The following is a 27790-nucleotide window of genomic DNA, read 5'->3' as shown; positions in this document are numbered from 1 at the left end:
AAATGAATTCCTGTAGACTTTGTGGGAGTAACGTGTGACTCATTTGAAATTAAAATTAATTACTGTTCTTAACTGAATTAAAGTAAGCTAATTCCAGAGTCTCACCACGGACAGGCCTGGACTCACACTCTGCCCTCCGGGTCCTGTGAGGTCGCCCGGAAGTGCCCGGAGCTCTGAGCCCGGTCGGCTGCCCGTGTAAAACGACAGCCACGCTCATTGTGAGGGAGGAGGGGACCCACAGGTGGTGAGGGGTGGGGACAGGCTGGGTTTGTGTGGCAGCAAAGATGTTTCACATTGAAGCCTGTTAATGGAGGGACTTGAGTTGTTGTTTTCTTTTTATGACTTGAATGGCCCTCAGATCCATCCAGATGTGAGACTCGCAAGCTTGGTGCAGAGAAGGTACCTGGGCTTCTCCCCTTCTCGTCTGTATTTCCTTCTCTGCCATGATTTTCTCTGCCCTGTACCAGCCAGCCAGCTAAGCACCTTTGCCAGAGCCCTCGAGCTCTAAGCTGTACGACCCGGTTCTCTCGCTTACTCTGAATCTCCCCCCCCCCCCCCCACGCCCCCCGGCTGCCTCCGCGTGCTGCCGCCCTCGCCAGCAGGTGGTTCAGGTGATTGATGGCACCCAGATGCAGGCTTTGACCTGACACTATGTCGGGGTCAGACTTCTGCTTGGTTGGGAGACTCTTGTCCACTGGGCAGGGTCAGGACATGAGCTATAGACAAGCAGCACTGCTCAGACACCCTGCGAGGCGGCTCAGCCTGTGCTGTGTCAGTCTAGCTAGACACATCCTCCGTCATCGCTGCTTACGCTGCTCCCAGGAGACTGTCCTGAGAGAACAGTGTGGGCCCAGGGAGAGGAAGCTGCCGCAACCGCCCGGCCGGTCGTTATTCGTGGGGGCTGGTGTTCACGATCCAGGTCCTCAGCCCAGGCTGAGTGACAGCACGGGTCTGACCCAGGTCGGAGGGCAAGCGGTGGCGGAGGAGCAAGGGCGCCTCGGGGTGGGAGCGGCTTCCTGCCGTGCGCACGTGCTGAGAGAAGACCTAGAACGTGCTTCCCATTTGGGATTTCAAAGCTTTTCTCCTCCAACCCGAAAGCCCGTTTTGGTTTTACAACATCTTAGGATCTTTTCAAAAGTGAGGAATCTTGCAGCATCTCTGTTGGAAGAGCAGGCGAGAGCAGACGCGGTCCCGGCCGTGCTGAGCTCAGCACCTTCCGGCTCGAGTCGCTTGTCTTATGGCAGAAAGCGCATCTTGCGTTCAGGAGCTTTGTGTGGTCGCCCCCTAGTCTCATTACTGCCACAGAAGGAAGTTTCTAGATGTAGCCAGGTCATTGCCGCCACCGAGGTGGCTCTCGCTCACGTTCGGCAGAAACAGAACCTGCCTGGTGTCGCCCACACACAACTTTGAACCCACCCAGAGGGACTTGTCCACAGCTTCTGGAGGCTGGCCCCCCTCTCTCGTCCGAAATCTCTGCTCCCGCTCTCCAGGCTCTTGGTCGCACTCAGCCTCTCGGAGCTGCTTCCGTAACAGGCGGACGGGTGGGTGCATGACCTGTGGCCTCGGCGGGGTTGAGAATTGGGTTTTCTAACAAAATGACTCTCTTTCTGTGACTTCCCTATTGGGCCTCCCCCACCATGTTCTCTCTCTGGCTGCACATGGCCTGTCCTCCACGCTCCTCCTTCCTTGGGGGACTGGCAGGCCTGCTTGCTGCTGTGGCCAGCGCTGGCTGGTCCTCCCTCCTCCCGCGCCCTCTGTCCTGCCTTCCTCTGGTGACGGGAGGAGGTGCTGGGCCGGGGGCGGCTTGTCCTGAGGAACGTGATGTGTGTGTTTTTCAGTGCTTCCCTTGCACAGTAGTGGCCCCACACGTCCCTCCTTTCAGCCAATTGCAGTTCATCTCCTGCTGCCTCGCACATTACCTGGCTCCGCACCTGTCGGGCAGCAGGTGGTGCCGCTTCTCCTTGCCCCACGCCTGGCAGTGCGGACGCTGTGCACCTGCGCCCACCGCAGGTAAGGCTTCTGGAGCCACTCGGTCACGTCATCACAGCGGACGCCTCTGGATGCGTGAGAGACGTGGGCCAAAGAGGCCTGTCCCTCAGAAGCTGCGTGAACTGCGACAGGGCCGTCACTCAGTGAGGCTGCCTTTGCTGTGACGTCACCTGTCAGCCAGCAGCCTGTTGAACAGTCGCCACCGTGTGCTCTGTGCTGGGGTTTGGCACCCACGGACTGACTGCTTCCACCTCATCACCTGCCAGTCGTGGCTGCAGCTAAGGGCCCCACATGTGGTAAATCTCACACCGAACCCCCGCTTCCTGGGACTTCAGTTCTTAGGAGGGGCTCTCCCACTCACCTTCCTGGAAGGTGGCACAGCCCAGCCCAGGAGCGCTAGCTCTTGCTGCAAAGGCTGCAGCCTCCCAAACATCCCAGCCAGCCAGTGTTGCTGGAACCTCCACGGGAAGGGGAGGTGTGTGTGGTCTGAACTCGGTTCCAGGGAGACGGGGGGGGGGGGGGGGGGAGCGGGGGAATCCTGGGTTCTGGGTCATCTGAGGGCAGCGGACAGGTCACTGAGAGCACAGAGAACCTCAGTGTGGCTGTGCCTGGGGTGCAGTCCCCTGTGGTCAGGACCCTGTTTACTTCGGGTCTGGCAAAGGGACTCCTTTCTGGGGTCTTGCTTCTCCAGCCGACACAAGGACAAGGGGAATGTTAGTGGTGGCGTTGCTGCTCAGGACATGCCGGCTGGTGCGTGATGGGCATCGTTAGTGACCAGCTTCCCCCTAAAACCAGTGGGACCATCTGTTTGCCAGGAGGGTGGGCTTATGATGGATTATTTAGAACAGCACTGCGTCGTCATGGAGACGTTTAGTGGGTCGTTGCAGTGATGCGTTTGTACAGGCATTGGAAGCACTATCTTCACCGAGGAAGAGACTGAAGCTCGGGGAGACTTGGGAAAGTGTGGGTTTTGAAGCAGCACCTTGCTGCCCTCACTCCTCCCAGGCTCTGTTGGTCAGGGGGGAGAGGACAGTGGACAGGGCGAGACACTAGCCACCACAGCCACAGGGGTCACTGTCCTCTGTGAAGAGCCTTCCAGTGCATGAAAGGGTCGTCTCGCTTTATAGAGGAGGACCAGACACCAAAGCCCACTCGTCCGCCAGGTCACAGCGCGGCGGGGCCACGCGGTCTGTGCCTAGTCTGTCCGTCTCGGGGTCCTGTCTGCTGCACTGTCTGTTTCCGTGGAGTTCTTACCCTGGGCCCATCCTAGGTGTCTGCGCACAGTTTCCTTGAAGCGTCACGCGACCCTGCGTGTGAAGGTACATGACCCCCATTCCACAGCTGACGGTTGGCGAGCTTACGTTGGCAGAGATGCACCCCGTTGCCCGAGGCCTTGGGTTGTCTCTGAGCTCTCCCGCTCTCTGTGAGATTCACCACGTTTCACAGTAGCCGCGGCGTTCTGGCCCACGATGTGCTGTGGTGAAGTCCTGGCCATCTCTGCAGCGTGGGCTGCAGGGAAACCACACGGTACCGACCCGAGGAGGCCTGCGGGTCAGGTTTGGGTCAGTGTGACTTCACTGGCCCTTCTGTCCACATCTCGAGGCCGGAGGGCTTGCCTGCCTCCGAATGCTGCCTGTGTCTTCTGGCCCCGTGAGAGCTGTCTGCTCTGTGTCCGTGTCGAGGAGCCGTGTGAGACCTTAGGGTCTGATTTGTTTGGCGCTTGTTCTGACCGTGGCCGTTGGACAGTGAGCTCCAGCTGCTCACAGCGCGCCTGGTCATCGCGAGGAGGCGAAGCAGAACGGCCCTTAGCAGCCCTGATGCTCATGCTTGTTCTGTCTCTGGGAGTCGGTTTTGGATGTTACCCCAGCAACGAGCTGTGATTCACCACTGGCGGCTTTTTGGGGGGAGAGCCGGTGGTTGGACTCGCTCTTTGCTGAGAAACAAAGATCTTGTTTTGTGTAAATGACGGTAATTGCAGGCTGTGCATCTAGAGCCCTGCTCGTTTTGTTCTGATTCTCAGTGCAGTTGTGGACAGACAGGCAGGCATTTGGCTCCTGGAAAGAGCGCAGCTGCTAGCTGGGGGAGGGAGGGTGACCCTCCTGGGGCTGCAGTTAGCACAGCCCCCGGCGTGGTCCCCGTCCAGGCTGGGAGCTCGGGCAGAGGTAGCAGGCGTCTCTGCACAGCCGAGGGGACGTCCCGTCCAGGCTGAGGTGTGCGGGGCTGGAGGAGACGAGTGAGGACCGCAGAGCCGTGTCCAGGGGTGGAGTGGCCGCCTCTGTGCGTAGGGACCAGGCGGTGTGCGGGGTCATTAAAGCTCCTGCCCAGGCTTCTCTTCGCCTGCTGCCAGAGCTAAGTTTTTTAAAAAATTTAATCTCGAGCAAAGAAAACATTTTCATAAAACATCCCTCCTCAGCAGAGGCGGTCTGACTGAATTGCTCACACTGTCCTCAGACCCAAGGGCTCAGAGTTAAACACCAGCAGCAGACAGGATCCGAGCAAGAAGCTGCTCGGCACGGCCTGTCTCCCGCCGGCTCTGCTGGTGGCGCCCGCGCCTGAACGCCCTCTGCTATCCCTCTGGTTTCAGGGCTCCTCACAGGTCCCCGGCCGACTCCACAGCGGAGAAAGCAGACAGCGTCTCCTCGAGCACCCCTCTGTGTGTGATCACCAACCGCCCCCCGCCCAGCACTGCCAACGGCGTCACCACTGCCTCTGTGCTGTCCACACCTGGGCCGGACTCCTCCGTGGACGCCAGGGAGAGACGGAGGTGCGTCATGGGCCGGGCTCATTGGGTTCTCCCGCGGGGAGTGGGGCGGTGGGACGTCTTCCCAGTCTCACACGTTGATGAAAGCAGGCCTTTCCATTACAGTTTGGGTTTTGGATTTGTCAGGAGGATTTTGGTAGAGATCTGCATTGTTTCTGACTGTTTAAGAGAGACGCCTGTTCTGTCAGGGCGACAGCGCTCCCCTTCTGTCTGTCTGTCTGTCTGTCTGAGGTCGTGGCAGGCAGTATCCCGCTCTGTGAGGGAGAGCCTGACCCGGGACCGGCTGCTCTGCTCAGGGTTGTCCACAGGGACTCTGGCGGCTCAGAAAGGCAGTGAGGGCATCAGAGGTCGAGGGGCTGTCAGGTTTGGATTCATTGGCGAGGAATCGGAGCAGGAATGGGTGACAGCAGGATGGTGACTGCCGCGTGCAGGTTCTGCGGTGTCTCTGCCTGGAGGTGGTCTCACCGACACGGGGAGATGTCAGGTAGGAGGGAGCGGGGTCGGGGCTCAGGGTCCTGGGGAGATGTGACCAGGAGGACGGCCAGTCTTCCCTCGAGGGGGGCGCTCCACTTGGGAGTTTCAGACCCACCTAAACCTAAACTGAGGCCCCGGTCATCCCTGTCTTCAGACTAGAAAATGCGTGCATATCAGAGGAAGATTTTATTTTGTGAGTGTGTATTTGTGCAAAACAAGCCAGAGGCTTTCCGACGAGACACAACCAGTCCAGGTGTCTGGGTATTTGTCATAAAGGCGGCTCTGAAACCCGTCATGAGAAGAAACGGGAGGGGTGCTAACTGAGCTGGAGAATTCTGGGGACCAGGGGGCAGTGCCTGAGAGGCAGCGCTCAGGGCGAGGCCAGGCGGAGGCAGGACGAGCATCCGGGCAGAAGGTGCGGTCAGCACCGGGTGGGAAGGAAGTGGAAGGCGCTGCCGAGGCCTGGAGCGCTGGGGATAGGCAGGGGGCGGACGGTGCAGCCGGCTCACAGCCAGCTCCACAGCCAGCTCCACGTTGCGCCTGGAGGAGCCGTGCTGACAGCTTTATAGACACAGTTCACGTACCATACAATTTACCCCTGACGTGCACAGCTCAGCGGTTTCCAGTGTGTGCACGGATCTGTGCAGCCGCCACCAGTCAGTGTGTGAACACGCTCGTTCCAGAAAGAAACCCCAGACCTCAGCGCTCACCCTCACCCCATCGAAGGAGACTGAGCAGGCGTCTGGGAGAGGCAGCTCCCCTTCCAGTGAGTGATGCTGGGGGCGGGTCTAGGAACAGGAAGTTCAGGGGCCGCGCTCAGGACACCTGAGCAGGCCTTGTGTGAAATAGATTAGATGAAGGAAAAGGCATTTTTGCGCCAGATAAACGTGTGAAAGTCGGTCACACAAGTTTAACGGGCGACTCAGAGCTGCCGATCGGTCCTCTTGGTGTGGAAGGGGTGCGGGGGTAGAATTTGCAGCATTTTCCAAGTTTCTGCATCTGTGGAGTCGTTCTGTTTTATCACGGACACCAAGGCCAGGTTCCACTGGGTGTGCATTGGAGACTACAGCGAGCACGGCGGGAGCCTGCCTTGCAGACGGGTGCCCTGCCGGGACTGAACTTCTCTCCCAGCTGCGGGGACCCGGGTGTGTCAGCTCGTTTGAGTTCATCCAATCAGACATATCATTTAAGCTGTTACAGAATTAAAGCTGTTTAATTTCTCCCTCTAGACAAACATGAAAGGGAAAAAATCACATGTTTTGAAAACAGCTAACGTTTCCTTCTAAAAGAGCTGGCGGGTGCCGTCTGGGGAAGCTCGCGCTGGGGTCGCGGCGAGGCCTGGTGCACGAGTCCAGTTGGAAGCATGAATAGCCTTGGGATAAATTGGGCTTTAGAACTGGCCCGTGGACAGGTCTCTCAGAGGTGATGACTGGAGCAGGCGGGCTGGGCGGGTCTGACGGTGACCTGCGCAACCAGCTGCTTCTCCGAGAACCTGTGTTCCAGCGGCCGGGGGGTGTGCACACCTGGTGGCCAGCACCAGCCTCCCTGTGCACCCCATTCTTTCCCTGGGGCGAGCTGCAGCTGGGCCACTAGTGGGCGGAGCCAGAGCCAAAGGGGTGCCTGGGACACCACAGGGCAAGCGTGGGAGTGGCCGCCCTGGGCTGTTCTGAGGGATGTGGGCAACTTGTATTTTCTTTTTTCCTCCTGCCTTCCCCAGAGCTGCAGAGTGAGAAAGTGTGACCACTGTGGTGGTGGTGGGGGGTGGAGGCGCAGGAGTGCGAACAGCGTGCTCTAGGGACGACAGTCTCTTGTGACGTGAATCTGTGAGCGACCGTCAACCCTGAGGAGTAAACAGTCCATCTAGATGCAAGGTTTGCAGGATTCTGGGTCATTTATGATTTTGCTGCAGAAGCTCAGGGCAGGACTTGTACAACAATTCTCTCTCTAAAGAAGGGCACAGTTTTGGGTTAACAAAGTCCCTTTTTCACCCTGAAAAGCTCGCATGGGCTCATGCATCCTCATCACACGTCACACGATGGAGGGGTAGGAGTTAGGCCTGTGGGGTGGACATGCTGAGGCCCTGGCGGAGTGATGGCCCTTGTCACACCTCTTCCTCCTCACGGAGCTCACCAACCATTTCCTCCCCGAGATTTAACCCTTTGAGTGCCAACCAATATCCTAGGAACTAGGCTAAAATTGCCAAGGCATTTTTGCTGATTTTACAGCAGTTTAGGAAAAAAATTATGAATCGCAAGTAAATGAAGTTACGTATTCAAAAACTTAAGGAAACCTATACTACATTGACATATTTAGCAATATCATCATCACTAATAAAAGCAGACTTAGAACTAGACGCCATTTCGAAGCTTTGATAGCGCTCCCGGCACTCTAGGGGTTAAGGATGAGGGTTTGGGTTGGTGGCCTTCGGCCCCAGGCACTGAAATTCCTGCCATGCACCCTGTCCCAGCACCCTGTCCCAGCGCTCCCAGAGCAGCAGCCATCTGAGAGGGGCCCTCTGAGAGGGCGGGTGGCTGGCAGAGCCCTGCGGGACAGGGACGCAGCCAGGTGGCAGCTGTCACAGTGGACTGGCCTGGTTTTCCAAAGCTCCAAGTTTTCCTTAGCAACAAAGCGTAAACAGCCCTGGGGCTAATATTAGACTCTGAGTGCGGCCTCTGACCCTCTCCCTCTGCTGCTTCTCTGCCGGCTCCTCCGCCCCCACCCCCTGCCCCCCACCACCTCGCCCTCCCTGAGTCCTATCTCTTCCTTTTTATGGGTGCCCTTCCCTTTCTTCATAGAAACGGCCCACAGTTTTTCTGCACAAGAAGGTGAATGGTTTTTCTTGCCCCAAACAGTCCCCCTGCGACTCCGCTTTGCGGGGTGGGATTCGGCCAGGTCTGGCTCGAGTCTCACAGGCCATGTGGCGGCCTTCTTGGGGCCGGGGGTCTCTGAGCTCCATGCTCATTCCCACTGGGGTGATGTGTCAGCAGAGTAACGGCCTCATCCTGGGAAGGTTGGAAATGGAGGCCGTGAAACCTTGAGTCATGGTTTTTAAAAGCCATTTGACTCATCTCTGTCCCCAGGCTAAAGACAGGCAGTTGTCAATTCACAAAGGGCTCCAAAGAGAGGCCCTCCAGTCTCCGTCAATTATTGTTGCAAAATGAGCCTTTTCTGCCCTGAGAGACTGCAGCTCTGCCCACTCCCACGTCCTCCACTGACAGAACCGTCCTTCCTGCGCGGAGGTTGCAGGGGTGGGGGGCGCGGTTAGCAGCCGCCAGTGCGTTTTCTCCCGTGTTCCCCTCCTGGGGTCTGGTTGTCATGTGACTCGTCACCAGGGGCCTGTCGGCTGTGTAGAGGGTGCGTGTGGTTCCTGCGGGGGGTGTGGCCGGGCTCTGCTGTCATGTAGCCGGGCACTCGCAGTGCCCAGCGGTGGTGCCAGTGCTTGGGGGCGTTTCCTGGCTGACATCTCAGGAAGGCTTGTGGTTGCCCTCCCTGCATGCATGTGGCCACACAGAACACAGCGTGTCCAAATAAGCCACTGTCAGGTGAGGGGATGAGGGAGCTGTGAGCTGTGTGCGCTGTGGCTGCAGTGACGACGTTCTGTCCGTAGGGATGTCCTGCGGGCCTGAGTCTAAGACAGGAGGCGGGAGTGACTGCTGGTGCCTCGGGGTGAAGAACATGATTGAAAATGGATTGTGTGACGATTGCATCACATGGGTTTACTGAACAGGCCACTGAGTGTGCGCTCGTGGTGTGTGGATGATCGCAGCACAGCGGTGGGTGCCTCTGGGGCCCGGGACCCAGGAGACAGGCCACGGCGATGCCAGCTGGGTCACTACAGTGAGGCGCAAGGTCTTGACTAAAAGTCTGTCATCTTCCCGGATTTCTGTTGCTCAGCACAACTACTGAGACAGGAACTCACCTCATTTCCCCAACACGGTGTGTTCATCACACAGGTCCTCCCACCGGCCAGCATTCAGGCGTGGGGGCTTACAAGTGCCCCCTGCACAGGACTCCCGCACCCAGAGGGAGGCCAGACCCCGTGTCTCCAGCTTCTGGCTCTGTCCCTGCTCCCAGCACCTCAGGGAGCCAGCGGTCACCTGACCCCTGCTGCTCAGGGTCCTTATCAGGCCCTGTTTATGGTTAGTCTCCTTCTGATAAGGCGATTCTTTTTTCAGAGTGTGAGTGTGGCAGCACCGGGAGGGACCGGAGTTGTGTGCCCTCACTCAGCCCTCTCCCAGTCGGGTGTCCGGTGCAGCACAGGGCAGTCGCTGTGACAGCCCCATCAGCAGGCTGTGCTCCTGGGGAAGGACAGCCAGGTGGCCCGTTTGCTGATCGGGCTCTGGGCGAGCTGCTGCCCAGGTGCAGCCAAGGAAGGAGCTGGTTGTCAGGAAACCTGAGGGCAGGAGGGTGGCCTCTGTGCTCCAGGTAGGGACCGGGACGCCTCGCTCCTCGGGCTGAGCCGAGCCGCCGCCGGGCTCTGCTTAGAGCGTGACATCCAGGTACTGTTTCTGCTCGATCCTTGGTTCTTCCCGATGGTCCTTCGGAAGCGGTTTGGTTGCAGATGAGTGGGGGCCGGGGGGGGGTGCGGCTGGGGAGGGGCGGAGGAGCAGGGGCAAGAACAGGTCGCCAGCCAGAAGGGTGTGGAGCTGCTCCGGAGCCTGTAATGCCCCTGACGAGCCTGAACGTGTGCCCGACTGGAGCGCCCCAGGGGGTCAGGGCCTCAGTGCTTCTCTGTAGGAGGAGACGGGGTCGGTCATGTGGCCCGAGCGTCAGGTGGCAGTGCACGGGGCGGCTATATTACCTGCCTTTTATGTTACATCAGCGGTTCTCAACCTGGGGGTCGCGACCCCTTTGAGGGTCGAACGACCCTTTCACAGGGGTCGCCTAAGACCATCCTGCATGTCAGATATTTACATGATGATTCATAACAGTAGCAACATCACAGTGATGAAGTAGCCACGAAAATAATTTTATGGTTGGGTCACAACATGAGGAATTATATTTAAAGGGCCAGAAGGTTGAGAACCACTGTGTTACGTGATGATGTGTGTGCTGAGTAAATGAAGGTGCTTGGGGCAGGAGGTTGCTGGGTAGTCGGGGCAGGATGGAGGAAGGCCGGCTCCAGGTGCGGCAGGGAGCTGTCGGCGAGAGGCCGGCGCTGGGTCTGGGTGCAAGCTGTCTGCTTACCGCGGACTGCCGTACGGGAGAGTGGAGGTGAGTGTTTCCCGTGCGTGTGAGATGGACGCTCTGACTGGGGTTGGATGTTCCGAGGACGAATTTCCAGGCAGAATTCACAGTCCTGCTGGGTCATCCCAGCCCACGGCTCTGAGGCTGGAGCTCACCCCGTGTCTGCAGCTGCGCACCAGGGACAAAGCTTGGGCATGGTTACGGGGGCCCTCTGGCCACGCCGAGGCCTGTCACCCCTCTGCTGAGCACGGTCCTGTGCACACGAGACTCCTGCACCCCGCCCCACTGCACCAGGGCGCCCCCGGGTGCTGTTGCTGCTCTGCTCTTGGAGGTGTGACTGATGCACATGAAGCTTCCTGCGGGTGCTCCTTTATTGTGTCTCTTCCACCTCGGAGCCTACAGAAGGCTGCTTGAATAAATGCTGCTGCGGGCCGTGGTCTCGCGTGTGCAGTGCCCGTGTGTCCAGCAGATGGCAGCAGAGGGGTGCCTGTGGGCCTGTGGCTCGTGCACAGGTGAGGTTCAGGGGCAGAGTGAAGGTCCCGGACGCACTGTGGGGAGCTTCTTCCTGTGAGGCTTCTCCCGGGCCCGTGACACCTTCTTCTCCAGCTCACTCTGTCCTTCCTGTTTGTGTCCCTTCAGTGTCGGTCCCAGGCCTCCCTCGTCTTCACAGGCCCTTCCCTCCACAGGGGTCAGTGTCCCCTGTCCCTGTCTCCGCCGCTTGGAGCGTGGCTGCTGGGAGCTGTGGCCACAGCCACTTCTGGGCACTATTTTCCTTCCCTCATTTCCTCGTCTGAAAAGGGCAAGTTTGCTGTGTGTAAATTACACCCCAGGAAAGCTTGACTTAGAACGTGCCACTGCGTCTTAATTACAGGAATGTGAGTCACCCGGGGTGGGGTGTGGGCGGGAAGATAAGCTGTTTCAGAGGCCTCTCGGAGGGGCGAGGGGGCCCGGCTGGGAGGGACCCTGGAACAGCAGAGTCTGGGACAGAGCGCTGCTCTGGGGAGAGGACAGGTGTCACCTGACGGCGAAGGTGAGTGTTCAGGACAGGTCCCCGGGTCTGGGCGCTTCCTGCCCCCCGTGTGCCTTGCCTTCCTCACAACCGGAGGCGCCGCCGCCTTTTCCCTGGGTTCCCTCCCTCAGGCTGGGCACAGCCTGCAGCGTCTCACCCGCTGGGACACCACGTATGTCTCGTGTCTCATGCTGTCTGGTCAGTGCTCTGTCGTTAACATCGTTTGTTACTGTTAAAAGTTTTAGCTGCACAAGATCCAGCCTAAGTTCAAAGTTGTCCAAGAAGCAAACAGGTGCTCCCCCCCCCGCCCCCCACGCGGGGCCTGTGGGGCCAGTCCCTTCTTTCCAGGCACGTGACCCTGGACAGCATCAGTGTTTGCGAGTCTAAGGAAGACGAAGTCGTCCCTCCTGTGTTTGCATTTCACGATTATTAGTGGAAATAAACGTTTTCTCTTACATTCACAGGCTTTGGAGTTTCCTGTTTTGTGAATTTCCTCATTGTGCTTTGCTGATTTTTTTCAGTTGGGTTTTTTCACTCTTTTTTATTTTTATTTTTTTATTTTATTTTTATTTATTTTATTATTTTTTTAAAATATATTTTATTGATTTTTTACAGAGAGGAAGGGAGAGAGACAGAGAGTTAGAAACATTGATGAGAGAGAAACATCCATCAGCTGCCTCCTGCACATCTCCCACTGGGGATATGCCCGCAACCCAGGTACATGCCCTTTACCGGAATCGAACCTGGGACCTTTCAGTCCGCAGGCCAACGCTCTATCCACTGAGCCAAACCGGTTTCGGCAATTTTCACTCTTTTTTACATTGCTGTAAGTTCTTTACATGTTCAGGATACTAATATTCCCCAACTTGGGTATCTTTTGGATTCATTTTGTCTTGTAATGTCTGTGTAGTATTCTATAATGGATCTTCCATCATTTATTTAATTATTCTTCGTACTGTTTGAGAATTGGGTTATTTCCAGGACTTTCTTGTTTAAAAGAAAACAAACCAGCGCTGGTGCTGAGTCTGACCTGGCCTGGCTGTGGTCAGTGAGCAGTGCAGGGCCGGTGGCTGGCCCAGCTGGTCCAGCCTGTGGGTGTGAAATTAATCAGCTCTCACCGGCCTTTGGGGGCTGGAGTCTGCCAAGGCTGGTCCGGGACTCACTGTACGTATCTGCACAACGAAGGCCGTGCCGTCAGTGGCAGTGGCTCTGGCACTTGAGGCTGGAGTGTTTTAATGGTGCAAACATTCAGAAGGACACGAATTCAGGATGACAGCACTTTCTAGGTCGTCGCAGACACGCCAGACTCCCGGTCTGTACAGAGCAGTGTCCCCTGAGCCGCGGCGTGCTGCTGAGCCCAGAGCAGGGTCTGCAGGCTTTCCCCGTAGCGCTGTGGCACGGGGCCTCGCCCTTTGGTTTTGTGTCGAATAGGAGCTGTTGAGTGGCTGCACGGCCTGAAATGCTGACTCTGCTGGTTCTTTCTGACCCGCCCTCACCACTCAGTCGCCAGCGAGGCGGGATCTGCCCCCATGGCCCACGGGGACGGGCAGCCTGAGGGCCGCCCAAGGGCAGGTGGAACCGTGTCCAGGACTCCTCCCCAAGCTGCGTCCTGCGTCTTCCTCCCCGCGCGCCCCGCCTTCCCCGCGGACGGGAGTATTGATCGGACAGTGATGAAATAGCATCTCATGCAGTGTGTTTGGGAACTGTTACCGGCACTGGCTCTGCTGAGCCCAGGATCTGCCTTCCTGCCCCCCCAACCCCCACCTCCTGCTCTGCGGCAGCTTTGCGCTCACAGGCCGGGCGTCCGGCTGGGTGGCAGCCACCAGCACACCAGCAATCGGGTACCCGGGGAGTGGGTGCCGAGGCTGCGTCTTCCCCACAGCCACGCACCTCTCTGGCCGTCCACCCCACGCGTCTTTGACCTTCCCGCCACCATGCAGGCCTGCGCAAGGAGGTACGTCTGTGGTCGAGGCAGAGGGAAGTGGGCGTCCGGGGGAGGCAGCTGGTCTGGTGCTGCCCCTGTCGGTGTCTCAGGTGGGAGCCAGCACCGCCTCCTCAGCCTGTGACAGTGTAGAGGCTCCGAGGAGCATGGTGGGAGGGCGGCTGTGTCCTGAGGAGTCGCATCAGCTGCTTTCAGCGTCACTGGCAGGCTGCCTGCATGTGGTTCGTGGGAGATGAGATGGGTCCAGCGTTGGGGTCATATAAGTGGGTTCTCGGGCTGTGCCGTCCAGTGTGGGAGTGTAGCCATGTGGAGCTGTTGAGGCTTAAATTAATGTAAAACCAAGCTTCTCCATCCCACCGGCTGCGTGTGAGTGACAGTGACCGTCTCGCTGGACGGCAGGTGCCAGGCCTGCTGGAGTGTCTCTCCCGGAGGAGCGGCCGCAGAGTGTGTGAGCAGCCCCCGTGGAGGAAAAGCCGACTGTGCAGAACCCGGTGCCTGGGCCTCGCTGCGGTGAACCCCTCGCCGCACAGGGCAGCCGCTCCCTTCTGTGGGGACGCTTAGGGTCTGCTGGCCTCTGCGCCTGTCCCATCCTCAGTGCAGCCACCACCCTGGGTGCTGCCCCAGGACTGGCCTCGGTTAAAGCTGGACGCCTGGGCCTTTTGACCCCCTGCACCCACTGCCCACTCGCCACCTGCTCTGGCACCCACCACTCTGCTCTCTGTGTCTGCGCTTGGGGCGTCTGGATTCCATGTGAAAGTGAGATGGACGACTCGTCTCTCTGTCTGACGGTGTCACTACCCGATGCCCTCAGGTCCCTCCATGTAGCAAACGGCTGGGTTTCCTTCTCCTTACGGCTGAGCAATGTCTCACTATGTCTGTGCCCCATCTTTTTTTTTTTTTTTTTTTTTTTTTTTTTTTTTTTTAAATATATTTTATTGATTTTTTACAGAGAGGAAGGGAGAGAGATAGAGAGTTAGAAACATCGATGAGTGAGAAACATCGATCAGCTGCCTCCTGCACATCTCCTACTGGGGATGTGCCCGCAACTCAGGTACATGCCCTTGACCGGAATCGAACCTGGGACCCTTCAGTCCGCAGGCTGACGCTCCATCCACTGAGCCAAACCGGCTTCGGCTGTGCCCCATCTTTAGTGCTTTTGTTTCCTTCGGATAAATGCCTAGAAGTGGGATTGCAGGGTCCAAAGGCAGTTCTGTTTTTGATTTTTTGAGGAAAGTCCGTATTTTTTCCTCAGAGGCTGCACCAGTCTGCATTCCCACCAGCAGCACACAGGGCCCCCTTTTCTCCACGTCCTCGCCAGCACTTGTTGCTGTTGGTTTACTGATGACACCATTCAGACAGGCGTGAGGTGGCACCTCACTGTGGTTTGATTTGCATTTCCCTGGTGGTGAGTGGCCTTTAGCACCGTCCCTGTGGGCATCTGTACATCTTCTTTGGATAAAGGTCTATTTAATCCTCTGCCCATTTTGTGATCAGATCACCAAACAGAAATGTGAATAGGCCTGAGTGTAGTAAAGAAATGGAGCCCCTCTTTCAGACCTTTCCAGATGCTTCACTGGTGACCTCTCAGTGAGTTAAGGAGGACAGACCCCAATCTTACACACGTCCCCACAGAGCAGACGAGGAGCCCCTCCTCTCAGCTCTCCCAGCGTTGCTGCAGAGCGGGCCATCACAGTGGGGGCGCTGCGGTCTCTCACGGGACGTGGGGGAGCCCTAAACTAAAAGACCGCGTCCCAAGGATTCAGTGCTGCTTTGTGTCCAGTGTCCCCACAGCCTCTGCCGCTCCCGCCTTTGCTCTTTGCAGGTGGGACCCACTTGAGGGTGCAGACGCGTCGTCTTCCTGAGGACGGGCTGGGCAGACCCTCACTGCGTCCATCCCTCCGCAGGTCGTACCTGACGCCTGTCCGCGATGAGGAAGCCGAGTCTCTGAGGAAAGCACGCTCCAGGCAGGCCCGGCAGACGCGGAGGTCGACGCAGGTGGGTGTGGCCTCCTTTCCTGTCCTTGGCGACCCTAGGGCCCCCACTAGGGACTAGCGAGCGCAGGGCTGTCACTGACCATGCAGCACCGCTGCCTGGCAGTGAGGAGCAGCGAGGCTTGGCCATCCTCGGGGACAGGGCTCTGCACACTCAGGTTGACTTTAAGTCCGTGTGCTGGAGATGGTCCGTGCTGAGGGCCTCGTTCGGAGCTGGGATGTGGGGTCCTGGTCAGGCTAGCCCCTCTCTGATCTGTCCTCTCTCCCCAGGGAGTGACCCTGACAGACCTGCAGGAGGCAGAGAGGACCTTCAGCCGGTCTCGGGCAGAGCGGCAGGCTCAGGACCAGCCTGGCCAGAAGCTGGGTACCGAAGGGCTGGAGGGCCGTGCTGAGAGGCATGAGACGTCCACACTCCCCGCCAAGGACACCGGGGAAGGCCGCCAGCCCTGGGGCCGGGGTCAGGAGGAAGAGGTGAGCTCGTGAGGCCGCAGGCCTGTGCTGACGGGTGGGTGGAGCTTCATCCGGAGGCCCTTGTCCTTCTATTTCATTCCAAAGTTGGGGGTTTTCTCCAGCATCAGGGCTGCCTGTGCCGTGGCCAGGCCGTCACTAGCTCCTTTCCGGCAATCAACTAGCTTTAGCCACTTCCTGAGCATCTACTACTGGTGACCCTCTTGGTGTAGAAAAGCCCATCCCAGCAAGCCCGCTGTGCATGCCCTTTGGTGGGGCTGGACTCTAACGCCTCCCTGTGGCTGGCCCCCAGCCTGCGTGCCGTCGCCTGAGGGGTGCAGCTCAGCCAGACAAGCCCACCACTGCCGTGTCCCCGACCGCCTCGAGACCCACCCTCTACACCAGCTCCCACCTGCTGCGGACAAGCGGGCCGGCAGCCTCCGACGCTGAGAGCTCAGAGGCCAAGGACATGGACAGAGACGGTGCGTAGAGCTCCCGGAAATGCAGCTTCTAGGGAGTTTCCCGACAGCGTCCTTGGGCCGCACCCTGGGTCCTGGTGCTCACTCCTCTCTCCCCCGCAGAGAGCGAAGAGGCAGGTGTGGACGACCCGTGCGCCGGTGGGCTGTCCGTCCGGGAGCGGAGGCGGCCCCGGGAGCGGCGGAGGGGCACGGGCATCAGCTTCTGGACGAAGGACGTAAGTGGACAGTCTGCTGGCACCTGTCCCAGCACCTGGTCGCCCTCCGTGCTGAGGTCAGAGGCCCACCCATGGCCCAAGGTGCAGGTGGCAGGAAGTGTCTGTGGGACAGAAAGGAGAGGGAACTCGTGTGGGACTCGTGAGGGTGTTCCTGGGGGCCCAGTGCCTGGAGCAGCGCCAGGCACATAGTAGGTAGTCACGACGGGTGATGCGTGGAAACCACTGTTTGCAGCCTGGAAGCTAGCCCAGCCCTCGGCGTCCTCCCCATGCCCCAGAGCCGTGCCGCCCGGACCTCCTCGCAGGGATGGCACCACGGGAAGTAACCAGTCCCTCAGCTCAGCCTAGCTCTTTTAGAGGAAAAAGGAAGGGATCATAAAAAACATGTTGAGGAAGGAAAAAATACAGAACAGGTTGAGTCTGGCATTGCACAAAGGCAGACCCCGTCCGGAGCTTTAAGTTGCTCCCCTCTCACTCCTCTCCCATCCCCCCCCCCCCCCCCCCCCCCGCGCTTCATCACTGGGGTTTTAAGAGTCAGACCCCTGGTTCCCAACAACTCCTTTGAAATTAGCTGAGCCGTTCGGTGGGGAAGAAAGGGCAGTGTCATCTGTAGAACTGTGCTCTAGGGAGATGCTCACAGCTGTGGGGCTGTGGGCTGACTGTCGACAGGGGAGATGAGGTCTGTGGTCTCAGAGTTCTTCCCAGCTGTGGCAGCAGGACGCCCCGAGCTGTCTGTCCCCCCAGGCTGTGTGTCGGTTCATTGACGGCTGACCCTCCTGCTCCCGAGGCGTCTGTGACGGTGACCCTCTTGTTTGTCTACTCTTTCCTTTTCAGGAGGAGGAAGCTGATGGCTCTGAAGAGGTGAAGGAAGCGAGGGTAAGTGACAGCCAGCGAGGGTGTCCCCGGGCCTGCTCACACGCACACCTCACGCAGGAGGCCAGGCAGCGCAGAGCCGGCCACGGGCGAGGGAGAGACAGCGTCCTCGGGCGCAGGCAGAGTCGGTGCTGTGACGCCGTGAACAGTCTCCTCCGCTTCCCGCCTCCTGCGATGGGCAGCAGCTGCAGGCTGCCTCCCGCCCTCTCCTGATGGCGCCCGTGGGGGCATCTCTGAGTCTTTAGCTGGGAGTGGAGATGGCACTGGCACTGCGTCTGTTTGTCACCAGCATTTGGATGTGGAGAGGGGCTCTGGCTGGAGGCTGCCTCTGCTCCCGGTTGCGACAGAGGCAGACCTGCCCTGCATCACTGTAGGGCACGAGGCGTGGTGCTGAGACGGTGGAGACTTTGCTTAGTTTGCCTCGTGCCTGGTGTGGCCAAAGCCTGTCCCCATGGGTCGCTTCAGGAGCCAGTGAGACCGGGAGCACACCGCCGACGGGTGTGTGGGCAGCCCAGCTGGTGGCTGTCACATCCGGTGTGCAGCCTGCAGGTGTCCGATGGCCTTCCCTCGCTCAGTTAAAGAGAAGTGACCCTGCATCCTGAGGTGGGGAAGGCTGTGGTGAGAGCACGCGGGCGGTGAGGAGCGTCTGTCTCCTGTGCTGTGCACCTGCGCGGGCCAGGGGAGGCCTCGCCCTGCGTGCTCCGCCCGCCCCTCTGGGCCTGCGCTTGGCTGTCCCGCCTCTGCTCCTCGCAGCATCTGTCCCACGACTGGACCCGCCACTCGGAGGCACTGGGGGCCGACAAGGATGCTGGTGCCTCCACGGACGGGCCCTGCACGGCGGAGAGGGACAGTTGGCTTTGTGTTAAAGGGACCGTCGAAGCCAGTTCCACGCAGTGGAGCCACTCACCTCGACTTGGGAGGATTCAGAGGTGAAGGAAACCGAGGCCCCAACAAGTTAGGGTTCAGGGGCCTGGCCACTTGGTGTCGCGGGGCTACCGCGAGGCAGACCGGCCAGGCTCACGCCTCTCCCACTGGTGTTCCGCTCGGCAGGTTGCACAGGGTCGCCTTCGATGCCACCTCCACTTCCGAGGGAGGCTGCTCTGGTGGGTGCGTGTGGACAGGGCAGCACCAGCAGGTGGTCAGACAGGCCTTGTTGGGGGAGCCTTGTGCGAGCGTAGACCTGAGGGAGGGTAGTGGGCTGTGGACTTAGGGGTGCAGTGTTGTCGTTGGGACGGCGCCGGCAGAGAGACAGGCAGGAGTGTGCCCGGCACCCTGAGGAGAGGTGGGGGCCCATGCAGCTGAGCAGAGGGAGCAGACGGTGTAGATGGGGGAGCCCGTGGGGCTGTGAGCTGGAGACTCGGGGAGCAGATTTGGGCTTAGCTTGGGGAAGGTGGGGCGGCCTCAGGGACCCTAAATTCCCGCTGCTCGTGTCAGAGGTGAGAACTGAGGCCCCGAGCTCCTATCACAGCCGTGCTCCTGTGGGGCTGTCAGGTGGGCTTCCGTCTGTTTATGTCTCCAGGACACCCCGTTAGGACGCGAGCGGACGCCTAAGCTGCAGCCAGCCTGCACCTGGCGCACCACTCAGCTCCCAGCCTCCGTTCCCTCGTGTACGTGGGGGTGATGCCTGGCCGACCTGGAGCTGTGCTGGGAGTGATGGTGCATTTAAATGGTTGGGGTGCTGGAGGCCCATTGAGATCCTCCGAGTCCAGGTCCCTAAGTCTAGATGAGAGTGAGGCTTTCGCTGACCTTAGAATCAGGTGATTTGATGCCATCCCTAGTTTTTCTGCAGAGAATAGGTGTCTTGTGAGTCAGAGAGGCGCCCAGGCTCCCCCGATGTGTGTCAGTGTCTGAAATGTCCCTGGTGAGTTGAGAAGTGGACTTGACGGGCTGCAGGAGTGGGAAGCGCGGGCCGATGGGAAGGGCAGGGGTGGGGCCGGCGCTCCCACTCGCCCGGAGTCTGGGGAGCCCTGCTCCAGTCTGTTCCCTAAGTACCCCGCCCTGTTTCCTCCAGTGTCCCCCCAGCTCCAGTCCCCCCTGAGGAGGTAGCAGCCCTGTCCCTGCGGCCCTGGCTTTCCCAGCCTGCTCCTAGCCTTTGCTGGACGCCCCCTGCCCCCACCAACCCAAGCAGTGCAGCTTTCAGTCTCATTCCTTAACCTCCGGAGCCCCTTCCCTGCTGGTGCCCAGTGACCTCCCGTCCCTCCCAGCCCTTGTCCTTTTAGGTAAAATCCCAGGCTGAGCCTCCTGCTCGGCCCGACTGCCTAATATGGTAAGGTATGCCCCGCGAGGCGAGGCCAGGCCAGGCGAGGCAGCTGCCTGGGAGCCGGCGGGCTGAGCTTGAAGACACGGAGGGAGGTGAGGTGCTGTGTGGACGTGAGACTTTCTCAGTGCTCCTGCAGCGCAGTCCTTGTTTCAGAGCGAGCCCCTCCTCCAGCAGAGTGAACGAGAGGCATCACTGTTCCTCTCTTAGCCTCCGCCTCGGAAAGGGGGTGGCCAGCTTGCCCAGGACGGGGTCTGAGAAGTCTGAGGGCTGATAGGGTCCTGGTGCTCATGGGGACGGGCCCCTCAGCGATGGCGTCGCATCAGCCCCCGGGGACAGGCCGTGCGGGAAGGAGCGGCCGTGGAGAATGGGCAGCCGTGCAGCCGTGTGTGGGGCAGTTCTCCCCCCGGAGCCGCTGATGTCTCCTCCAGAGGTGACCCCGTGATTCCCCCCCTCCAGGGTCACATGGGCCTTCCACTCCCAAGGCCCCCTGGGCGTCTCAGAACCAGTCCTCTTGGCATCTTCCTTTTAAGGATCCGATTAATTTTAGGTTGTGCTGTTGCCAAGGAGACGGGTCATCAGGGCGCAGTCTGTTCCCTGGAGAGGCTGTAGCTTTGGACCCACTGTCCTGCGGCCCCGTGCATTCCGCCCCAGCCCGGACTCTGTCAGGAGAGCAAGCTGCGTCCTGTTCTGTTTGGACTTTGCTTCCTCATACAGGGGTGAGGAAGGTGTATCAGCACCGGAACGGTCCGTCACCCCCGTCCGTCTCCCCTCTTCCGCTGCTGCCGCCTCGGGTGCTAGCGGGTAGTGGCCGCGGCTCTGTCTCCTTGGAGGGACCTGACGAGCTTGGCCCGTTGTCATGGAGACGGAGTTCCGAGCACAGGGTGGCGGCTCTCGAGCAGCTGGGGGTCTGGCCGAGGTTGTGGGGCTGTGTGCCCCGTGTGACAGTCGCCCTGCAGTTATCTGAGTCCAAAACCAGACTTGATTTTACACGTTAATGCACGTCTTCTGGCAGAGGGAGGTTCTGAACGTTGAACCACTGTGAACTTGAGAAAACTACCTAATTCTGCTTCTCTCCCTCACGGTGGTGCGTGCGGTGATGGTGGGGCGCGTGGGAGATGCTGAGCAGCGCGTGCTCCAGGCCCGCGTCCACCTTCTCCTCCAGGACGGCCTGGGAGAGCCGCGCCCTGGCGGCCTCTTCTATCTCGCCTGCCTCCTGGTATCACAGGCCTCGGATTGTCCAAGTGAAACACTGCATCTCATTATGGTAGTCTCCTCTGTTTGTTCAGATGATTGATTGTTATGATGTTAGCTAGGGCTTATATCAGTGGCTTTCATGTCGGGATAGTAAAGGTTGAGGTGTTAGAAAATTTTGTTATAAAAGGGGATTCTGCTACAAAGAAGAAGAAATTGTTCAAAGTCGTACCACTAAGAAGAAATTATTGTTTAACCTTCTGCTGAATTTCCTGCTGGTATTTTTCCTGTGTTGTTGTTTTTTTAAACATTTTCTAGACCAACTAATAGCATCCTTAAGAAAGGGATCGTTTTCACCCTGAGCGTTCCTGGGGCCCTCATCAAAGCACAAGGTTCAGCTCTGACCATCAGAGGCAGCAGCCTGGGCGGCCCCTTGAGTCACAGAGTCATTCCTTCTGCGATGGCGGCGGCGGGTGGCCGGGCCAGGCCGTGGCTCAGGGCTGGAAGCAGCAGCAGCCGCTTAGTGCCGTGAGCTTCTGCGTAGGAAAAGCATCGTTTACACCAAACAGGGTCCCTTACGGCATGTGGGTGTTGGCACAGGCGCCTCAACAGCATGAGCCTTACAGAACACGTGGCTTCTTGATGCTTTAAGAATTGTGTTTTCTTACACCCTGAACTCTGCCAGTGTTGCTCCTGGGAGAGAGGAGGGACATTTTAAAAACCTCTTGCCGAATTAATAGCTCAGACTAAATCCTTGTGCCGTCTTGGAGCCTGTCCTTGGTTATGTCTCAGATTCCCTCAGGTGACAGGAAACGGCACGTTCGGATGTTGTGTAACCAGGTAACACACTTTGTGGAGTTTTACTCAGTGTCGGGGACTTGCCCAGGTGATGTGCCCTGTGGCTCCTGTGAGGACAGCGCCAGGCTCTGCCCTCTGAGGGGCGTGGTGCCTGTCCCCCAGTGCGAGCGGGAGGGGCGGGGCAGCACCAGCCTCATCCCCTGCGGGCCTCGGTCAGGGCCCAGCACGCTGCGGTCAGTCCTCTGTGTGACCCTCGACTCTCTGTGGCAGTGGGAGAGCAGCCTTGACGAGATGCCAGCAAATGGCGAGGCCGTGGGCCTGTTGTGAGGGGCGGGGGGCTCCACCGGACGCAGAGCACAAGCACGCCCTGAATGCCAGGCCTCTCCTGAGCAGACCTGCTCATGCTACAGCTACTCGCCTACAGTGATTATGGGGCGCGTGAGTGGTGCTCAGCATCTCCTGCTCACTTTAAAACCGCCGTCATGACATAAAGGACTTTTCTACACCCCGGCTGATTTTTGAATATTTATAGTTTTAACAAAAGTTTTGGTGCGTCTTACCTTTTGAAGCTACTTGTCCAGCGTTTATCTAACCAGCTGTAGCACCTACAGAGGCCCCCGTGGCTGCCTCTGAGCCAGTCAGAAAGGATCCATTTGGCGTGCTCTCCTCGGGCGCAGTGAACATGGGGACGGGTAGTTCTTCCTCCCTGGCCTGCCTGAAGCACAGTAGGACATCGGCGTCCCGCCTGGAGCGCTGTCCAGTGCTGAGAGCTGTGTCCCGGGGCAGGTGCAGCCGACCCTGTGGGCAGCTCTGCCCCCAGCATGGCCACGGCTCCATCTGGCCATGGAGGGGCACACACACCTTCCATGAAAGCAGGCAGCCTCCCACTGGGTCTGCCTTCGTCAGCTGTTGCTGAATTTAAGTTTAATTGTGAAGCACGAGGCCCCTAAGCCAGCTCTGGGCAGTTCCGCGGGAGGAGCCTCTTGCAGGGCCTGGGACCCCTCTCCTTCGCGAGCTCCTGAGCCTCGAGCTTTCGAGGGGCAGGGCCGTGACCCTGGCTGAGAGCAGGACGGAGCCTCTGGTCTGGGCCCTGAAGTCTGTCTTCGAGGGTCCCTTCCCAGGCTCCTTGGTGACTAACCCTTCCTGTGAGAAAGGAGCCTGGGCCCCACCTGAGGGAACCTTCCTCCTCCCTGCCCCTCCCTCCCCATCCTTGGGCAGAACCTCAGAGGAGCAGCCCTAGGAGGCCGAGGGCACGAGGTGGTGGGGCCTTGGGGCCCTTCCTGGGGTCGCGTCCACTGCCGTGTTCACAGGCAGTTCCTGTCGCCTGCATCAGAAGGAAACAGGGCGCGCTGGTCTTCCTGTCTGTGAACTTGGTGCGGGGTCCGCGAGGTCATAGGGGTCACCAGGGGGCACTGCCAGGAGAGAGGAGGGAATTTTAATTCATGTGGGAAAGGGGGTGGGGCCAGAGAGGCGGGCTGTGCCGGGGTCGCCAGGGGTAGAAAGCAGGGGCCAGCAGTGTGGGTGGGGATGGCAGGGTGTGGAAGCACTTCATGGTCAGATTCCCCCTCGAGACCACGCAGACACATGCCTTTCTTTTTAACTGACTTTTCGCTGTGGAGACTGGTCCTGGGTCCTGCCCCTGCCGTCGGTGCCCCGGCCTGGCCCTCGCCGTGCCCACGTGACCCCTGCCCAGCCTGGAGTTTCCGTGTCCGCTTGCTGGGCTCCTCGGGGCAGCTAGTGACGCGTGGTTAGAACGGAGCATGGGGGCCTCGGTGCTGTGCCAGCCTCTGTCTGGGCTTTTGAATAGAGGCCCCTGGTCACAGCCGAGAGGAGCCGCTGTGGGCAGGGGTCTGCGCGTGCACCCGAGCCCCGTGTTCCTAGAAGCTGCGCTGGCTCCCCCGACAAGTGGCGGCCGCGTGGGCTGGAAGCGATCCTTGCCCTTGGCCCGGCTCCAGCATTCCTGGCTGAGCGAATCGGCTTTGGAGCGTCAGAGAGAAGAGGAGGGATGTGGCTGAGTGTTTATATGTTGGAGGACGGGAGCCCAGCTCCTCCAACTGCTGCTTCTCACAAACTCCTGACTTGCTGGACCTGAGTGATCACAGCCCTTGGCCTCGCCCCGCGTGGAGCCAGCCTGGGAGACGCGTGTTGGCAGGGGCTCGTTCCTTCCCTCCGGCCGTGAGCTGGCCGTCCGGCGTCTCTGCAGGCCCCGGGGCGTCCTGCCTCAGGATTGCATCTCCTGTCGGGGAGGAGGCCTCGGGAAGAGTGAGCTTGTGGAGAACCCAGGACTCGGTCCAGGCCACGCAGCGAGGCTCCCCGCCACCCCCGGCGGGACTGCTGTCCACAGGCCCGGCTAGACGCTGTGGAGGGACACGCCTCACGCCTGCTCAGCTGGCGGCCCAGAGCTGCAGGCTGGACTCCAGGGTGGCCGCGTCGTCGCTGAGCTCCACTGCTCAGCGCAGCCATGTCCTCTCTGTACACCCGGAGCAAGGAGTTCCCTCGGAGCAGGAAGTCTACGTCGGACTCGCCCCCCGCCACTCCCTCCCCGACTGCCAAGACGCTCCGAGTAAGCGGTTTACCTCGTGTCTTGTGCTGCGTGCAGGGAGAGTGCATGTGTGTCTGGGAGGTGCTGAACACAGGTGTGTCAGGGCACGAGGGAGTCGGGCAGGAAGATAGAACCTGCAGAGGCCCTGTGGCTGCTGTGCCAGGGACGGTCCCACGTGCACGTGGCCCTGTGTCAGCCGGTCCGCACGTGGGCGGCTCCTGCACCTGAGCCCTTAACCCGCAGTGTCAGCCGCAGGGGCGGAGGGGGCGTTCCGTCCTGTCTGCCTCTCCAGGCCTTTTCTCAGGCTCCGGGCTATATTTAGTTGTTCCCTTTCCTGTGTTTTATGGGTCAACACTGTGTTTTTAAAAGAAAAAGCTCCCAAATGGCCATGCAACTGTGGACAGTAACCTTTAATTGTGTGCAGCTTCACGCATGTGTGTGTGTGTGTGTGTGTGTGTGTGTGTGTGTGAGACTGTGAGTCTATGCCTGTGTGTGTATGTGACTGTGAGAGCCTGTGTGACTGTGAGTGCCTGTGTGTGTGTGTGAGACGGTGAGTCTGTGCCTGTGTGAGGCTATGCCTCTGTGTGTGTGTGTGAGGCTGTGCCTCTGTGTGTGTGACTGTGTGTGTGTGTGTGTGTGTGTGTGTGTGTGTGTGTGTGTGAGAGAGAGACAGTGAGTCTGTGCCTGTGTGTGTGCCTGTGAGGGCCTGTGCCTGTGTGTGTCTGTGTGTGTGTGAGGCTGTGCCTGTGTGTGTGTGACTGTGTGTGTGTGAGGCTGAGAGCCTCTGTGTGTGTGTGTGTGTCTGTGTGTGTGTGAGGCTGTGCCTCTGTGTGTGTGACTGTGTGTGTGTGTGTGTGTGTGTGTGTGTGTGTGTGTGTGTGTGTGAGAGACAGTGAGTCTGTGCCTGTGAGGGCCTGTGCCTGTGTGTGTCTGTGTGTGTGTGAGGCTGTGCCTGTGTGTGTGTGACTGTGTGTGTGTGAGGCTGAGAGCCTCTGTGTGTGTGTGTGTCTGTGTGTGTGTGAGGCTGTGCCTCTGTGTGTGTGTGAGACTGTGTGTGTGAGACTGAGAGCCTGTGCCTCTGTGTGTGTGTGAGGCTGTGAGAGCCTCTGTGTGTGTGTACACGGGTGACGCAGGGACAGTGTGTGCCAGGCATCGTGGCACCTGCCGCCTTCCTCCTCCTCACAGGGAACGTGCCGGGAAAGCCCAGGAAGCCCTGTGCCTGCTGACGGCAGTGTGCTGCCCCAGGCGTGCCCGTGTTCTAGCAGGTGTCTCTGTGGGCTGTGGGCTGGGCAGTGTGGCGGCCGCTCCTTGTTAGGGAACAAGTCTGCTGGGCGCAGGGGCAGCTCCTTATTTGGGGCCGAGTGGGGAAGCCTGCAGGACCCGCACGGCCCGCGTCTGCGTGACGGCCCGCGGCCTGGCCCTCTGTTGTGTCGGCACCAGGTGTAGCTGTGTGTGGAGTGTGTTTCTAGGACGTCAGCCGGGGCCGTTGACTCCCAGACACCAAGACAGTTTGTTATGAAGCTGTTTATCTTGAGCTCCTCATGGGGGAACGGGGGCCTGTGTGTGCCCCTCAGTGACGGCTCCTCCCCTGGGGCCCGGCTGTCATTCCAGGAGCCCTTGAAGGCCCCCCAGCGGCTGCCACGCGAGGCCTCGGGAAGGAGCCTCTTCCTCGCCCGCATTTCCCTGTCCCACTGTCTCCGCAAACCCCAGCGCTTTTGTGTCGGATCCCTCTGCAGCCCCGTCCTGCCCCCCACCCCCGGGTGCTGCCCAGCGTTCTGACCTATCTAATGCAGCAGAAACGTGATTGTAACACCCACCTGTGCCCGGCCCTCACTCTGGTTCCCTGGAAGGTGGGGCTGCGGCCTCAGTGTACAGGTGGGAACCGAGACACAGCAGAGCTGCAGTCTGACTACAACCCAACAGTAACGCTGCGTTCTGACAGGTGTGTCTGAAGGTGAGGGACAGGCAGGGTCAGAGAGGACATGGAGAGTTTGGGGAGCTGTGGGAGCCCCGCCTTTGTACGGCGGGGACCCCAAGCTGTAGGTACAGGAAGAGCAAGGTGTCTGCAGAGCTGGAGGGGCAGAGAGACGGAGGCTGCAGGGCCTTGAGGCAGAAGCACTGGGCTTCAGGGAAGGTGCTGGAGGGTCTGATCTCAGAGTTAAGATCCAGAAGCTCTCACTGCCTTTGTGAGGGGTAATTGTGGTCCAGAGACTTTGGGGTTAAAGGGGCGTGGCCTTGGGGCCTGCATTCCTGGAGCAGCTCTGCCTGGGAGCCAGGGATGAAGTCCTCCTGCTTTCCTGCTGTGAAGGGGGAGGGGGGGGTCCCTGCTTCTGCCCCGGACAAGGAGACCGTCCTACATGGGACCTCGGCTCCGGCTCTGGCTCTCGGCTGAGCAGGAATGGCTGCACACCTCGTCTTAGACGCCAGGCAGCAGCCGGGCTGAGCTGCCACCCAGCGGCACCGTTGTAACTCAAAACCAGCTGGAAAACCACGGTCTCATCCCCCTCCCTCAACACTCCCACAGCCGCTGGGCTCCTGTGTGCCGGCCGTGACCCTCAGCATGACGCAGGCGTGTTCCTCCCCGGGGGATGCACTCTGTGCCCAAGACGGTGTCCTCACCAGCCATGGTCCCTGTCCACAAGGGGACGGGAGGACGGGGACCAGGGAGGCCCAGCGGGTGTCGGGGAGAAGGGACGGAGCTGCCTCAGCACCGGAGCGTGACACGTAAATGTGTCCAGAGCGTGTGAGGGACACCTGACGGCGACAGGGTGGCCACAACTGCCGTGAGACCCTTCAGGGACATCGCAGACTGAGGCAGGCACCGCACTTCCTGACAGGACAGTGATGGGGGAAGGTCATGGGACTCAGCGTGTGAAACACTGGGTGTCGGAAACTCACCTGCTCACAGCAGTCAGCGCCGCCCCGCCCCGCCCCGCCGCCGCCGGCACAGGCCCCCAGCTGCAGCTGGGCCACGGACATGGGTGGTTCTCATGAGGCAGTTGCGGATCAGTGAGGCCGTTCTTTCCTGGGGAAGCCTTGTGATGTGGGAATTTCTGAAATGGCTCCCACTGGCCTCACCCCTGAGCCGTGAATGTGATGGGCTGCCATTGCCCTGGAATCCGAAGGGTCCCGCTCACCGTGGTCACGGAGCCAAGAACCACAGGAGGCGGGTTCTCCAAGGCCCCCAGCAAAGCTCAGCCTGTCCCGGGGGGCGGGGGAGGGCGCACTTGGGGACCCGTTGTGAACGTCCTGCCGCTCTCCACGGGGAGATGGCAGCAGGTTTTCCCATCACTGTGGGCCATGGCAGTGGCCATGTGACCCGGCTCCTTCCTGTCCCTTGGGTCCAGCTCTCCAGAGCCACAATTTTATTTTAAACGTTGGGGGTGGGGGCGGTTAATGATGGGTCTTCCTGAACTCCTGGTAACGTTCAAGTTGGAGACTTTTGTGGGGTTTTCTAAGCCAGCCCCTGGTGTTCTGCGAGCCGTACACATTTCACCATCGGAAGCAGCCTGGCGCTGTCCTTCCCAGGACGGCCCTGGGGCTGACGGAGGGAGGTTGTCGGGGAGTTTCCCGAGGAAGGAAGGAGCCTGCGCCTGGGTCTGGACCATCTCTAAGAGCCGGTCGTGCGCAGAGCA

General features: G+C 59.6%; 1 protein-coding gene across 14 annotated transcripts in view; it reads left to right on the top strand.

Moving 5' to 3' along the window:
• PPP1R12B (protein phosphatase 1 regulatory subunit 12B) overlaps positions 1–27790 on the top strand; it is a 63510-nt gene that overhangs the window by 20785 nt on the left and 14935 nt on the right. For 7 of the 14 annotated variants that reach the window (XM_036354744.1, XM_036354742.1, XM_036354743.1 and 4 more), the window contains 6 exons: positions 4574–4753; positions 15267–15357; positions 15624–15824; positions 16114–16282; positions 16382–16494; positions 17326–17367. In XM_036354744.1, coding sequence (XP_036210637.1) covers positions 4574–4753; positions 15267–15357; positions 15624–15824; positions 16114–16282; positions 16382–16494; positions 17326–17367 — 796 coding nt within the window. The other 7 variants (XM_036354751.1, XM_036354746.1, XR_004975017.1 and 4 more) reach the window with 7 other exon arrangements.

This window comes from Myotis myotis, unplaced genomic scaffold (genome assembly GCF_014108235.1).
Source record: "Myotis myotis isolate mMyoMyo1 unplaced genomic scaffold, mMyoMyo1.p scaffold_m19_p_21, whole genome shotgun sequence".
Taxonomy (NCBI): domain Eukaryota; kingdom Metazoa; phylum Chordata; class Mammalia; order Chiroptera; family Vespertilionidae; genus Myotis; species Myotis myotis.
This window is presented reverse-complemented; position numbering and strand designations above follow the sequence as displayed.